The sequence below is a fragment of the Cyprinodon variegatus genome, unplaced genomic scaffold, assembly GCF_000732505.1.
Source record: "Cyprinodon variegatus isolate N-32 unplaced genomic scaffold, C_variegatus-1.0 Scaffold52, whole genome shotgun sequence".
Taxonomy (NCBI): Eukaryota; Metazoa; Chordata; class Actinopteri; order Cyprinodontiformes; family Cyprinodontidae; genus Cyprinodon; species Cyprinodon variegatus.
In genome coordinates this window covers 1,020,597-1,035,292 of record NW_015150505.1, presented here as the reverse complement: position 1 = coordinate 1,035,292, position 14,696 = coordinate 1,020,597, and the positions used below count along the sequence as shown (strand labels likewise).

The 14,696-nt window shown below is 38.6% G+C and overlaps 2 protein-coding genes across 3 annotated transcripts in view; one reads left to right on the top strand and one right to left on the bottom strand.

Annotated features, from left to right (window-relative positions):
• Window positions 1-6,637, top strand: part of LOC107082394 (microtubule-associated tumor suppressor 1 homolog) — a 28,484-nt gene extending 21,847 nt beyond the window's left edge. The window contains exons 8-14 of one of the 2 annotated variants that reach the window (XM_015371064.1): window positions 1,719-1,933; window positions 2,060-2,165; window positions 2,294-2,367; window positions 2,456-2,551; window positions 3,060-3,176; window positions 3,278-3,375; window positions 5,020-6,637. In XM_015371064.1, coding sequence (XP_015226550.1) covers window positions 1,719-1,933; window positions 2,060-2,165; window positions 2,294-2,367; window positions 2,456-2,551; window positions 3,060-3,176; window positions 3,278-3,375; window positions 5,020-5,248 — 935 coding nt within the window. In that variant the 3' untranslated portion in view covers window positions 5,249-6,637. The remainder of the gene's footprint in view (window positions 1-1,718; window positions 1,934-2,059; window positions 2,166-2,293; window positions 2,368-2,455; window positions 2,552-3,059; window positions 3,177-3,277; window positions 3,376-5,019) is intronic. The other variant, XM_015371065.1, reaches the window with a different exon arrangement.
• A 206-nt stretch (window positions 6,638-6,843) lies between these two features.
• pdgfrl (platelet-derived growth factor receptor-like) lies at window positions 6,844-14,032 on the bottom strand. Its single transcript, XM_015371066.1, has 6 exons — window positions 13,795-14,032; window positions 12,962-13,235; window positions 12,730-12,881; window positions 10,904-11,197; window positions 10,381-10,517; window positions 6,844-7,179 (listed from the first exon to the last, which is right to left on the bottom strand). The coding sequence occupies exons 1-6, from the start codon at window positions 13,847-13,849 to the stop codon at window positions 6,991-6,993; spliced, it is 1,101 nt and encodes a 366-aa protein (XP_015226552.1). The 5' UTR covers window positions 13,850-14,032; the 3' UTR covers window positions 6,844-6,990.
• Between the last annotated feature and the right edge of the window lie 664 nt (window positions 14,033-14,696).

Below are 14,696 nucleotides of genomic sequence, written 5' to 3'. Positions count from 1 at the left end.
TTATACATCTCCCCTAAGGCGTGGAGGCGTTTAGACACCCCCATCCTCCCCCACAGACGCCTAAGAACTCCCACATGACTACTTTTACATGCGGAGTGCCGTTTATATTTGCTCTTTAACACAATCTTCTGTTCAGACCAGCTTGGAGACCCACAGGAACATCAGTCTTTTTGGACCATTATGGGTCTCAGCCTGTTTACAGTATAATAATCCCAGTTTAGATATAGAAAGCATAAATACCTAGCCTAGTAGCAGGCTAGAAAAGCCCATCTTCCTGCTAACTTGACTGTTTTTTCAAATCAATTTCCACTCATTTGGTCATTTCTTCAACTGTCACAAGTTTTTTTCTTTGTGGGTTAACCAGTTAGCTGTTACCGCTTCATCCAAATAGTCTGGTTGTAATTCCAATAAAAAGGAAAAAAACGACAAATGTTTCACAATTGTTTCAAATTGCAGTAATAATTTTCTGTCTTCATTTTTATTTCTTTAATAATGTTTTCTGTTTTCTATCTTCATCCTCCTGATTGTTTTTTCAAAATAACCAAGTAAGAGTTTAACTTGGTTACAGCAGTAAATTCAATACTAATCGCCTCTTTAGTCTTTCCTTATTCAAAAACATCAATATTAGCATTTCATCATCATCAGACAAAACAGATCTGTAATTTTTAACCCTTGACTGTATCTCTCTGCAGCAAAGTACATTTTAAATTTTTGCATTATTACTCAAAGTAAACTTCATATATTTGGTGGGTAAATTGGTGACATAGTAGAGTGTATTGCTAATTAGATCTCGGCATGTATGAGCAATCAGGTGGACAAACATTTGGTTTCATGATAAAACATAAAGGTCAGGATGTCTTTATTTTTAACCATAGGTGTATATAAGGTTGCATTACAAAAGAGATTCATCAGTAAAAGTCAAGATACAAATATAATGAATACGAAAATTAGGAAAATTGTTTAAGATCATATTTACCAGCAAAAGGTTAATATTCTGCCTGATTAAAGATTTTTAAAAAAAGTTATGTCTTAAGTGTAAACTAGTCTAAATGTATTTAATAATTTCCATACATGGCTGTAAGTTTTGTTAGCATGAGCCAAAGGGAATCAGAAAGGAGCTAAATGTTGGCTCAGATGGGTGGTATAAACTGACCAGGAGCCAGAAGGGTAGAGCAGAGGGAACTTTCTACACAGCATGAACTGAACACATCTATTTTTAGTTTGATTCTTAAGTCCTTCACTAAACATGCCAGCCTTTTAATGGCTGACAAGTTCAGTTTAACATGGAACACCCTGATAGTTTATCTCTTAAATATGACAGCCGTTTGTTCACAGAAGCTTCAATTGTTTAACAGTCTCCCACCTAAAGTCAAAAGCAAACTCTAACTCAGTGGCAACAGTAACTATAAATGTTAGATTACGATATAAATGTAACTATTTGTAGCTTGGAATAGGTTTTGAGTCACCATTAAAGCGCTATAACAAGTGATTTGTCACTTGTTATAAAATATTTCTTTGTACTTTTCAGTAAGTCAGCTGTAGTTTGCTGGGCAACCTCCGCACTGTAAAGTCAGATTTTTCCATTCCTTTTTGGACACCATTTGATGCTAGTGTGGGCTAAATCAGGATCCCCTGGAAATGTTTAGTGACTCACTACAGCAATCTACCCCATCACTCTTTTGATAAATGCTAAACTCTGCCTTTTGTTTTTATGACAGCTTCTTCTGTCCACTCGTCTGAGTGCCTGGAGAGGGAGAAGGAAGAGCTGCATGCTGCTCTGCACCATGCAACACAGAAACTACAGGAAGAGCACAGAAAGGAGCTTGCTGAGCTGGAGCAGCGGCTACAGGCTGCTCACAGGGCTGAATGGGACCATGTTCAGCTCACCTATCAGGAGGAAGCAAACAAATACAAGACCCTCATGCAGCAGCAGGTCAACCCAGATTTTAACTTTTAATTTACCCTTTCGAGTTTAAAGGCAACAAGAAGTGACACAATTTGAACATATTTAATGTTAATTTTATTTTGGAGGTTTAAAGAAATCATATTTTTTTTTTAGATGGAGGAACTGAAAGCCAACCATGAAGCCATGAAGATGCAACTAGAGAGCTGCCATGCAGAGCAACTGCAGTCAGTCAGGCAGCAGTATGAAACCTCTATGGAAGGTGAGGACAGAGCAATGGATCCCCTTTTTTGACTAATGAAATGCTATTTTTAATAAGATTAAGTAAATGTTTGTCTCATTATCTTCCCTGATGTATAATAATTTTTCTGAACTTTGCAAACCTCTCAGAACTCAGGAAGGTCCACGCACAGGAACTCCAATCTATTGAGAAGGCTCTAAAAGATACAAAAACCTCTCTGTCTGTAAGTTTTTCTGTTTATTTACACCTTAGAGTTTGTGTCTGTGTATTCCAGCTTGTCCACTGGTTTTATTCACTATCTGCATCCACAGGCACAGATTCAGGAGCTGACAGTAGAGAATAATGTCCTGTTAGAGAAGCTAGCTGCAGAGGAGAGCAGGAGGAGAGAGCTGGGTGAAAACACTCAGGTACCTTTTGTCTGCGATGCAGAAAGGACTCAGTGTTGAAACCCCTCATGACTCTGGTGCCGTTTGCCTGCGGGTATCCAGAGTGGGTTGGAGGGGGGGCAATAAAGCAAAAGACTTCCTAAAAGATATACTATCACTGAATAGAGATAAAACCAATATTTATTATGAAAGCATGAGTTCTTTGAAACACAATCATTTATCAATGCACAATAAAGAACTAATTGTTCTTCAGTTTATAAAAAGTTTTCTTGGAAGCATTAAAGTCTTATACCTTTATACAGACTATGACCAGCAGCTATATGGCTGCAGAAAGTAATAACTGAAACCTCTGCCTCTTTAACTCACATAAAGCCTTAGAGCAGAACAGACAAAATGACTAGTAGTCAGAGCTCAGTGGAGCCCTCTGCTGGTTGTTCTCACTCTATTTTCAGTTAGAAGATGTGCTGTATGGCTGCAGTGTTCCTATCCTGGTAGACTTTAATCATGTTGCTGCATCTTCTCCCTGCAGAAAGACTCTCACGCTCTGTATTTGGAGCAGGAGCTGGAGAGTCTCAAAGCAGTGCTGGATATAAAAAACGAACAGCTCCACCAGCAGGAGAAGATGATGATGGAGATCAGCAAACTGGTGAGAGCTGGATTGCATGCAGGTTTCCAAACAACGAGGAAGAAAATATAAAGGACAAAGAGCTGCCTGACCCCTAAAATATCTTCATCTGTCTCTAACAGAAGGAGAGAAATGTGAAGCTAAATGAGATCCTCATAAAGGTCCAGCAGGAGAATGAGGACCTGAAGGCTCGAATGGAAAGGCACGCCGCTCTGTCAAGGTACCAGATAAACTGAAAGTTTTAACTAGAAATAAACCTCCAATAAAGATTTAACATGATCATGCTAATTTTTCTAGAGTTCCCAACCTTAAGCATGTTATTATTCAGCAGGTCTGGTGATTGAAACTGCATTCGCTGTTTGTTTGTTGATCCTTTTTACCTGCTTTAGATTTTAAGCCTTTAATTTAATTTAAGACTATTGATAGTGATCAATCTTGAGGTTTTGGAGGGGCCCAGGCAGAGACCCTATTAGGTCCAACAGAGGGAGCTAAAGATTAGGGTGAAGGAAAGAAGGCTTCCAATCATGGAGACTTGGTGCTTATCAGTACTGAAGTTATGAGAAGAGCCGTGGCTTCGAGGCGTGTGTCGAGTAATGGAGGGGGCATTTCTGTGAGGCGTGTATCGAGGCTTGCTACATTTGGGGGAGGAGCCAAAATAGATGTAGTCCGAAGCCTCGCTGCCCGCCAGACTATGTGACCGCTTGGGGAAGTGGAACTTCGGCAGGCATTTACACAGCCTCAGTATTCAGTCAGATGTGGGAGTTTGTATAAGAGATGGATAAAGTTTGGATATATTCTACGAAAAGATTGGTGCTTTTTCCAACCAATCTAGTTGGTTAAAACTTGTTTGGTTAGACTAAACGATGTAATAGATAGATGTAATAGATTTTAAAATAGATTTTGTAAAAGATGGACTTCCAATCCAAGGGTTGTTGGTTCAAAGCCCCCCCTCAGTTTTTCAAAAGTGTTGATAAAACATATCTAGTATTTTGGCTAATGTGACTAATTTGCATTTGTTGCCCTAGTATAAATATAGATTGGTGGGTTTAACCAAAAGACTGGTTGAACACATAACTTCCAACCCGATTAAAACCACAAACTGTGCAAATTGGGCAATGAGGAGAAAATGAAAGGTCATTTTTATTTAAACATAATAGTTTTTCCACAAACACTTTCACTATCTGCTTGAGCTTATTTCACTAAAATGGCAGAAAACTATGTACCTAAAATTATTGTTCTCTTCTAAGACATTTTACACACACAAAAAAAAAATACTTAAGAGTTTATTATACAGACCTAACATTAACAATTTCAAATGAACTTATTTGGGGAAAAAATAAACAAGAAAATATTTAATATTGCAAAAAATTAGTTATATTACTAACTGTAGTTCTGCCTTCTACCAGTGGGTGGCGACATGTTTACATGAGGCTTCATGAACTGTGGAGATTGTTGAAGCAATTTGGCCAAACGGTTCAAGGCCTCATGAGGCTTCATCTCACCATCACTACTTATCAGGAAGGTAGAATCTTCAGAGAACCAGTAGACGTTAGGAAGATGTAGGTTTTAAAATCGGAAACAAACAAAAAGATGTATACTCCTGGCAGATTTAAATATATATATATCGTTATGAGCCAAACTGTCTGTTGGTGCTTTCAAAGATTAGAAATCATTGAAAGGTAAGGGTTGAGTATCCAACCAGCACTGATTAATCTAATATTTGTAGATTTTGGTCATTGAGAGGATTTCTCTCTTTACATTAAAACTAGTTTGTTAAAAGTTTGATGGACCAAAATAATTAATGGAAAATGGGGACTTGCTGATGCCTCAAATGTTTAGTAAATATTTTTCTGCCGCCCCACAGACAGCTGTCCACAGAGCAGGCCGTGCTGCAGGAGTCCCTTCAGAAGGAGTCAAAGGTCAACAAGCGGCTTTCTATGGAGAACGAGGAGCTGCTCTGGAAGCTCCATAACGGAGACTTGAGTAGCCCCCGCAAGCTGTCCCCCAGCCCTACCTCACCCTCCCACCCCTTCAAGCTGCAGTCCCCTCGCAGCTCCGGCTTCTTCTCCAGCTCCCCCGTCTCCCCCAGATAACAGTGGGCCCCTGCTTCCAGGAAGCAGACCGCTGTGTTTGGTTATTCCTCTGGAACAAAAGCTGTGATTGGATCCTGTCGATGGAACGGACCGAGACCCGGATCAACTCAATCACCTCCTGTACAAACATGCAAAATACTGTATAAAAAAAATATGTTGCACAGAAGCACTTAAAGCCACCTTGTTCTTTGCCTTTGACACCTGATCGGATTGATAAAGATGGAGGAAAAAAAGAATCTCAGGACTTTTATGTACTGAAATACTATTTTTGTTGTTTGCTATCAGAGGTTTGTTTTCCCGAAGCTCAGCACACGCTAACAAACGGTACATGCATGCACCGTTAGCCTTTCCCTGTTAAAGATGGCTGACTTTCTGTGATCCAGGACTCCACAGCCAGAATCTGACTACAGGATAGTTTGGGTTGTATATATTTATTCAGAATATCTAAGAAGCTGGAATTGTTTTGTTTGGACTTTTGCACCTTTTCTCACAATGCTAACAGTCAGTTTTACTTTCATACACTGGCCTTCTACACCCAGTTCCTTAAAGTTGTTTTAGTGTGGATGGTGTGTGTTCCTATTATTCCCAGTCAGCTTAGAGATCTCCTGTGGTCTGTGGTTTTCTTTAAGCAGGATATCATTCCAAGTCTTGCTTCTTGTGTTTGAGTTTTGTTTGTGAGGAAGGAATATTCCTCACACAGCTTTAAATGTACGATTCTGTTTTCAGGTTTGCTTGTATATATCAGGAACATCAGATTTTTGAAAGGTAGGAATATGTCGTGTGGAAATGTATACCAGATATGCTGAGCCTGTTTGAAATATGCAATTAATAAAGACTTGTATTAAACGTGAAGGGAAATTATTGACTACAGATTAAATGCTAAAGAGACAGCATTTAATCTAGTAGAGGGCATACAGCCTGAATGTGAGCTCTTTAATCCGTTATTGGATGTAATCCAGCACACATCTCAAATCTGTAATCATTGTTTTTGCAGTGCAGGAGTCATTGCACCAGTCCAAACTGGGCTCGGTCGCTGCAGAACACATTCCACATAAGGAGCACATTAGCAAAAAATCCAACTTTAAACCAGATTCCAATGTCTAGCAGTGCAAAAAAAGTCAGACTGCTGTTTTGTTTTGAGTTTTTATTTGTTTGTTTTTTTGCATACATTTTCAGTTTAATTTGGAAGGAGGAGAAGGTTTCCCTGGATCTTTACTGTTCTTTTTCACCAAGAAATTCTCCTTTAATGGTTTACCTCATCTTAACATCTGTATGTGAAACAACTTTTTTTTTTTCCCCTGTGAGGTTTTTAATTGGCTGCCTTTGCTGCTCTTGGCACTTCAGTTTAGGTGACAGTTTTTGTTTTTTATTCTCTCCTGCTTTGTGGAAAAAGGGGAGGTCTGAAAGGTCTGAAAGCATGACTCAGTTTGTTCAGGCTGTTTCTTCATGACTCCCTCCGCAATGACTCTGCTGACTTTAAACTCTGTTCTCTGCAGCATTAATAAGTATAGGCAGGTTGATGTCATCAAAGTACATTAAGGGTTTCCAAACCGCTTAATAAATTGTTATTTAAATGACATGTAAACATCAGCAGCGCAATTAAAAAAATCTTTATTTGTTGAATATCATTTTGTGAGCAGACTCGTTTTATCTGGACCTGCAGATGGTTCTTTGTTAAAAGCTTTACTTATGGAAAAAAAAATCCATCCTAATAAATCTGAATCCTTTGCTTCTTGGTGGGATTATGAAGCCAGGATTTTGGTTGCTACGCTCGTCTCCCCATGCTTGTTCTTAGCTCTACAGATGTAGTTGCCATAGTCGATGGTTTCTACATCCTCCACAGCCAAGGTGCTCTGGGAGATCCTCGTGGTGTGGCCCATCCCTCTGTTAACCAGCCTCCACAGTGTATGGATGTTAACGGGACGCTGACCCTGCAGTAGAAGCACAAACACTTTATTATGAAAGAGGATGAAATGCTGTTAGAGCTGTCGCTGCTTCAGGACGCAGCAAGACGTAAGGAGGGTTAGGATAGTGCATTTCTGTTGCACTTTTCAGTACTTTATATAGGTTACTTTCAGTAACAATATTTAAGTATAATGTTGACTTTATTTTGACTCAGACAGATTTATTTTGTCACTTTGTATACACAAGTATAAACGAAAAGAAATTTCGTTAAGTACAGCTCTCTAGACAATTTCATTTTTTTTTTAAAGTGCAGCCTTTAAAACAGTAAAAAAAGATACATAAAAACAGTAATATAAACATAACTATATTTACAGTTCTAACATTTGTTTTTTCTTTTTTAAATAATAAAATATAAAAAGTACATAAAATAATATAAATAAAATAAAATAACTCAATCTCCAAATGAAAATTACATTAAACCAATGAAGCTTTAGTAGAAAAACACTAACTTGAGCATAAACTGTGGACGTATGTCTCTGAATTTTTATTTAAAACAAGTTAAAGCGATTCACTCTATAGGTTTAGTATCCTGAAAGAACAGCAATAATTAGTTATATTTATCAAAGTAAACGTAAAAAAACAATATGGAAAAGCTACTTTTTTTTTCTTTAAAAAATAAAAAACTACAGTAAATGTATCTGGGTAAATATAACTAGTATAATATAATAGTTCCTAACCACCCCTGTGGTTTATGACGGCCCTAGCTTTCGACATGCACACAGCTGAAGACACATCTGTTTACAGCGCAGCTGGATGATTTGTTTGTTTGCTTTATGATCATATAGCGTCGTCACAGGCCATCCCCAAATCAGACACATTTTTTTGTTTTTGCAGGGCAGCCAGAGCACCGTTCATAACCTGTGGAGCCTTTTTGCTTTAAGTTTTTATGGTTCAGCATTCCAAAATATTCCCATATTGGATAAATGGAGCAGTAATTTTATACAATATTGTATTCATTTTACAAAATATAATCCTAATATTTTTCATGTTAGTAAACAGTTAAAGTTGGCTGTGACATTAGATGTTAGGCTACTTATCTATTAGGTGTTTGCTGTTGTAATAATCATTGGTGTGATTTCTCAGAAAAAAACATCTGCAAAACTTTCCAAATTGGTACTGAATGTTTGTTTTTACTGGAGCTCTTCTGATTCTCCTCTCCTTTTACTTACCGCTTCTGTTTTATAAAGCTATTGTTACTTCAGAACCCAAAAGAAAGCTGGAAAAAATGAATTTATATGCTCATTATTCATCCATTTTCATATTTGATTTTGTAGAAAATTGTAAAATAATAAAAAAAAAGACCTGCTCTTCTTTTTTTCTGAAATATCTTCTGAAACGAAATAAAGTTTGTCGTATTTTCAATGGTTGTTTCAGTTTGTAAAAACGATGGACGAATTTTAATGTGTTATAGATAATGAAATCCCTCGATTCAGTTTCTCAGATCATTAGAATCAGACGGTAGTCGGCTAATAAACTCTGCAAAAATTTCCTGAGTCTTTGTCTATAGGTGTCAAGACTGCACTGTGTCCACAAGACTCCAGATACCCTTGCTTAAGAAAGTTGTTTGGAGAACTGCAGGTTCATAGAAAGTTAAGTGGAGGAAAATAAATGTAGGAAACATGCACAATCCATTCAATAATTTGGGAGAGCTTTACACAAGATGGACTGAGCTTGGAGTCGGTTCATCAGAAGCCTTTACATGCAGAACCACAAGCATCCTACCTGCACTAGGGATGAAAAGAATTGGAGTTTTTCTTAGTGACCCAAAGTCATTTCTTCAGATCAAAGCAAAGTTTCCATTTTAAAGGGTGAGCAGGATTCCAGAGTCTGGAGACACAGAATCCACATCGATTAACTCCAGTGGGAAGTTTTCAGTCAGTAATGAATTGGAGTGACCTGTCAACTACTGGAGTCGGTCGATGCAGCTTGGAAAATGTTACTGTAGATACTTCATGCTTCCTTCTGCTGCCAAGCTTTATGGAGACGCTGACTTTATACTCTTTCAGGACTTGGTTTATACCCAGAACCAACAATGGAGATGAGCTTAAAGCTGCTATTAAAGCAAAGTGGACTTCCATTCTAAGTTCTGTTGAAACGTTACAGGAACTTTATATCTTCTCCGCAGCAAAAGGAAGCTAACCCCCAGTCTATAAAAGGCTTCCACTGTCTTAACCTTGAGGTTTTGAATATTATTGTGTTTTATTAAGTTTTAAACCATTATTTTTGTTGGGAGGATTATTTAGGGATGAAAACAGGTTTAAATGGTGTTTGCCATCACTATTCTCCCTGTGTGGATCAAAAATACTCGTCCCTGAATGTGTTCAGAAGTACAAAAAATAATGTTTTTTCCTCTGATTCTAGTGTTTGAAGGCAGTTTCAGCTTGACCAACTTGGCACTACAAGAAGAATACCATAGGAAGATTTAAATTAGGTTTATCTGTCTCTTTCTTTCCGTTTTCTTAAGTCCGGATGAGTCGGTTGCTCTGATGACCACAACTGGGAGGGACTGCAGTATCACGACTGACAGGCTCTGAGGTATTGGGGAGTTGTCCAAATCAAAACCTGAAGTATTTGTTCATATTAATGTTTTAAGAAAAGTCCTTGGGTATGTCCTGCGCAAAACAAAGCTGGTGCCACCAGTGCTGAATATAGAATATGTTACTTTTTCTCATTTCAAATGAAACTCTAGCATGATTTACAGAGAGATGATTGGTAACGTGTCACCTCCTGCAACTGTTTCCTATGAATATTGATTAGCATCTTTGTAAAAAAACCACTTGGCATTAAACAACAACAGTTTAAACTTTAAAGTTTTGTTGTGCTGTGATGCATTTCGTGCCCTGATGTTTTTATGAGTAAGTATTGTTGAAAACAGTTAGTCAACTCATCCTGCAGACAATATAGGAAGCAAACCTCTCTATAGACATTTCCGCAAATCAAAGAATGTTTTGGGTTCAATCTAAGCAGGTTTCATGCAAACTACAGCTCACAGGTCTTTGAAAGACTAAACCATCCTGTTGTAGTGAAACAGTGAACGCAATTCAGAGGAAAGGTTGTCTAAAATTTCTTTCCCTGACTAGAAACCTACTAACAGATTTTATAGGTGGTATTTATTCTTTAAATACCTGCTCCTTCTAAATTATGCTGTTTTGACTTTGTTCCCTTACCTGTCCAGGATAAGCCCAGCTGAAGCTCACGTCCACCTCGGGTTCTCCCAGTACAGTGCAGGTCAGGTTAACATTGTCTCCTCCTCTCACCGTCTCAGGAGAGGCTCCAAGGTTCACAAATGGTGGCCCACTGGGAACTGTCAGCAGGAGATTTAGATTAGACACTTTTAAAACCCACACCTCAAATAGGTTCCCTCTTGTGAAGCAAAAATATCCCTATGATGTTCAGTAACATGGAATTATGTTAATACCCTTTTTCACTTATAATTTTTGTCTTTTAAACAGCATAATGAGGACAAATCCATCTAATGCTCACCTATGGCTACACTTTGTTACATAAACCCAGAAAGAAAGATTTTTAAAAACATTGCAATATTTGGAAGCGTATTGAATGAAAATAAAAAGTTTGTTAATAGTGCAAAATTCTTACGCTGCAATACGGAGGTTTAACAGGAACAAAAGGCTGAAAAAAAAAACAAAGGGTGTGAATACTTTTAACGCCTTTAAAGCGCTGAATCCTCACCTTCCACATACAACAGCTGATATTTGTTGGAGATTTGAGGGTTGTCCTTGGATACAGCCTTGCAGTAGAAGACGCCCTGAAGATCTGCGCTGGGATTTTGAAGGATGAACCCCCTGGTGGGGTCATAGGTCAGACGAGTATCGTTTGCTGTGATCTCCACAGGAGGGACCTCTCTGTGCAGCGAAGCCATGGCCCGGGGGTCGGTCACACGGCAGGGCACGACGGCAGGGCTGTCGGGGCGCAGGTAGACGATCTCAAAGTGGATGGCAGACGGGACAAAGAGGCTCTCCTTGTCTGGATTAAAGTTGGGTGACATTAAATGATCTGAAACACTTACAGACCCAAACCAATGGAAACTTCTTTACTGCCTAAAATCAGTGATTTCATTTCAATCACAGAGAATAGAACAATTTAAAGTATATCAGGGATCAGTTAGACTGATGTCAAAATAATCTGTATCGGTATCTGTCTTTAAAAAAACATCTCTACCTGGGACTATAGTTATTTCTCTTTTTTTCCTGTCCACAGCTTTGCCCCCTGACTCAGCTCCTTCTTCACCATGACAGTCCGATACGGAGACCGCATCACTGCTGACGCTGCACCGATCCGTCTATCGATCTCATGCTCCATCCGTCCCTCACTTATGAACAAGACCCTGAGATATTTTAACTCCTCCGTTGGAGCAAGCACTATCCATCAACCTGAAGAGGGGAGTCCACCTTTCTGGAGATGATTATTACATTTGTTCAGCATAAGATAATCAACGTTCTTTCAACTCTGTATTATGTTTTCACTCAATTAACTTCCTAAGAAGTTGTTCATAATAAGAATAGAACAAAAAGAAATCAAACCTCGAGCACCTTTAAAGGTGAAAAAAACTCTGCCTCAATCAAAAGGCCTTTCCTTTGCTGTCAGCCAAAATAGGACAATCATTTCCTTTATAGATAGACAGAGCTTCCAAATCCCCTGAGTTTCGCCATCTTAACAGAGTATATTTATACAAGTTAATGAGAATATTTACGTCACATTTTTGATAAAACAGTAAAGACAGTTGTTTCTGAATTTGTTTTCCTTCATTTTCTTAAGACTTTCTCACTTTGGAGGACTAATCCTATTAAAAATATTGCTTGACATGCAAATCAGTGTCTCATTAAAGTGCAACAGAATAATAAATAAGAGATTTATTTAAACCAGTTAATAAGATATGTATGCTTCTATTTTATTCTCAACTGTTGTAACTTATTGTTGCACTGTTATGCTTATTTTCTATTTAAACAACCTATATTCATATATTTTTCCTCAGTTTATTTATTTCCAGTACATTTCTGGACGTTTATTTTTTTCCTAACATCTCATTGCTTTCTCCTTTATGACCATCCTATATTTAAAAGAAATTTGCGTGTTATTTTTATGCCCAAAAGTCTATTTTTCATCTAATGTAAATATTAATCATAATGTAGTATTATCCTACCAAACAGATCTCCCTCTGCTCATTTACTTCCACCTCCCGTTTTCCCCATTTCTATGGAAGACCATTCCTGTCATTATTGAGAACCCATTATTAATGCGCTGAAACCTGAGATGCTTTGATTAAAGATTAAAAACCTATTTATTTAGCCTGGCTTTTGTGTGTAATACCAAGGCATTATTACTTCTTATCAATTATTGTATCTATATTTTTGTTGAATTAGTATTCAATTATAACACTTCCAGTCGTCTTGCTGCTAAAGGCTGCTTTATAAACAAATGATTGCCTTGCCTTACATTATTGGAATAAATAAATGACATGGCTCTCCATGTCCTAAAAGCATTGCCCTAAAGATCACCTGTGAAGTAGATGTATGAAGCGTAGGTGCGATCGTGATCCTTCTGACATTCTGTCCCATCACACACTACGACCCAGCAGCTGTAGGAGCCTGTGTCAGCAGCAGAGGGCGAGCTCAGGATCAGCTGGCTGTATTTGTCACTATGCTTGATGCTGCAGGCAAGAAGCAAAAAGATAAGGCAAACCAGTCTGCCAACTCCATGCCTTAAACAGCAGGTGTCTCTCTACAGCACCTGAGGCGCGAGTCATTGAAGGTGTCCAGGTAGGTGGGGTAGGACCATCCGATCTTGCTCCCCTTGCAGCGCAGCTCCATGTTTTTCCCTGGGGTCAAAGAGGCACTCTGGCCTAGGCGCAGGAAGCGGCCCTTATCCAACACCTGGGTAAGGAGGGACTGGTTTTTCCCTCTTCTGCTGCTCAGAGCTGGCTGGCGAATTCTCCCCCTCTTCCCATCGGAGCGGGTGTTCCTTTCTCCTGCGTCTTTTTTTCTCTTGATTGCCTGGCAGGATCCTGCATGCAGATAGACACAGAGGAAAGGAGGAGGGTGAGCCGCCCAGCTGTGACAACAGGAAGGCTGAAAATCCCTATCATTGGTTCCAAATATCCCCATCTCAGTCTCTTTCTTATGTTTTGATTTGATCTCAGCAGGAACAGAATGCAAAATATTCTGTAGTGTTAAATGTGTTCTAACATATGGTGCAGAAGTAAGAGGCAGATAATTGGAAACGTCTGCTGCATTCCTTCACATTCAGTAAGCGGGTCTGCAGAAACACTTTGGGAAAAATTCCCCAGTTTACTGTAGGGAACGCCTTCACAAATTGCACATATTATTACACTTACAACAAATCACCTAATGAATTCCTTAGAGAGAGATGAAAAACCTTTGCTTTAAAATACTGCTCATATCTGCAGCTTATAGAGAAAAGCTTCCTGCAGGTTAGACATGCACCAAATGGTTCCCCTCTGGCCAGTATTCAGTCAGTCCCATCTTTCAAATCCATGAGGATATAACCAGGTTTTTCCATCCAGCAATCTCCTCAACAGTTGTAAGAATGCAGTCTTCACTCACCATTTTGGAGCTCAATGCAGAGCAGCGCCAGACAAAGTACAGCCCAGAGCTTCATGGTCAAAGATCTGGGAGTTCTGCTCGACTACACAGAATGGGAGAAGAGATGAAGAGCTCCGAGAAAGAAAAAAATGTTAAGCTCTGCGATTTACTGGACCAGCGCCGGTCCCAGCTGGCCTGTTCACAATCCCAGCTCCATCCTCCTCATAGACTGGAAGTGGAAAGAAAAATAACTGAAGAGCTTCTTTTTGGTCCTGCCTCTCAGGCCTGAGGATGTGTTAGTCTGAAGCCCTCTGCTGGACCTCAGGATAAATTAAAATAAATAAGTCATCTGCCCAAGGATGTGTTCCCAATTTTTCACAAAACAATTGATTGGTTGATTGATGGATTTGGTTTCTGATTAAATAACATCCCTGAAAACTGTTCAACTTTTTCAGATTTTGTCACAATGCATACAGACCTCAGTAGAAAAGTAGAAAAACAAAAAGAAAATAAAAATAATAAACTGTTTCAAAACTTTTTTGCTGTTAAATTTTTGCAATAAAAGTGCAGGGTGCATTTTTACTCTGCCCTTTTCTGCTGCACATTTGTTGAAATCCTGTTTTGTCTCTCAACTTCTTTGGCGCCCTCCATGGATTAAAAAGAGTTACTGCATCTTATTTTTGATAAAGTCTTAGCCTGGGATGTGATGTCATAAAGGAGAATTGATGACAGCATCTTCAGCCTGGGCCACAGTGGTTTGCTTAGGGACTGACAATAAATTAAATAACTTTTCTATAATAAAAAAAACCGATAAGAATTATTTTTTTTCTCCATTTTATATGTTAAAAAAATAGAAAATGCACAAAAAACGGATTTGAAAGCCTTCATCATCTGTCCAGACCAGTATAATAATTTGATATTAT

Coding starts and splice junctions, on each gene's coding strand:
- pdgfrl (XM_015371066.1), bottom strand. CDS start 13,849: ATGAAGCTCTGGGCTGTACTTTGTCTGGCGCTGCTCTGCATTGAGCTC. Junction 13,236..13,794: donor CTGCATTGAGCTCCAAAATG/GTGAGTGAAGAC, acceptor ATCTGCATGCAG/GATCCTGCCAGGCAATCAAG. Junction 7,180..10,380: donor GCTGGGCTTATCCTGGACAG/GTAAGGGAACAA, acceptor CTTCTACTGCAG/GGTCAGCGTCCCGTTAACAT.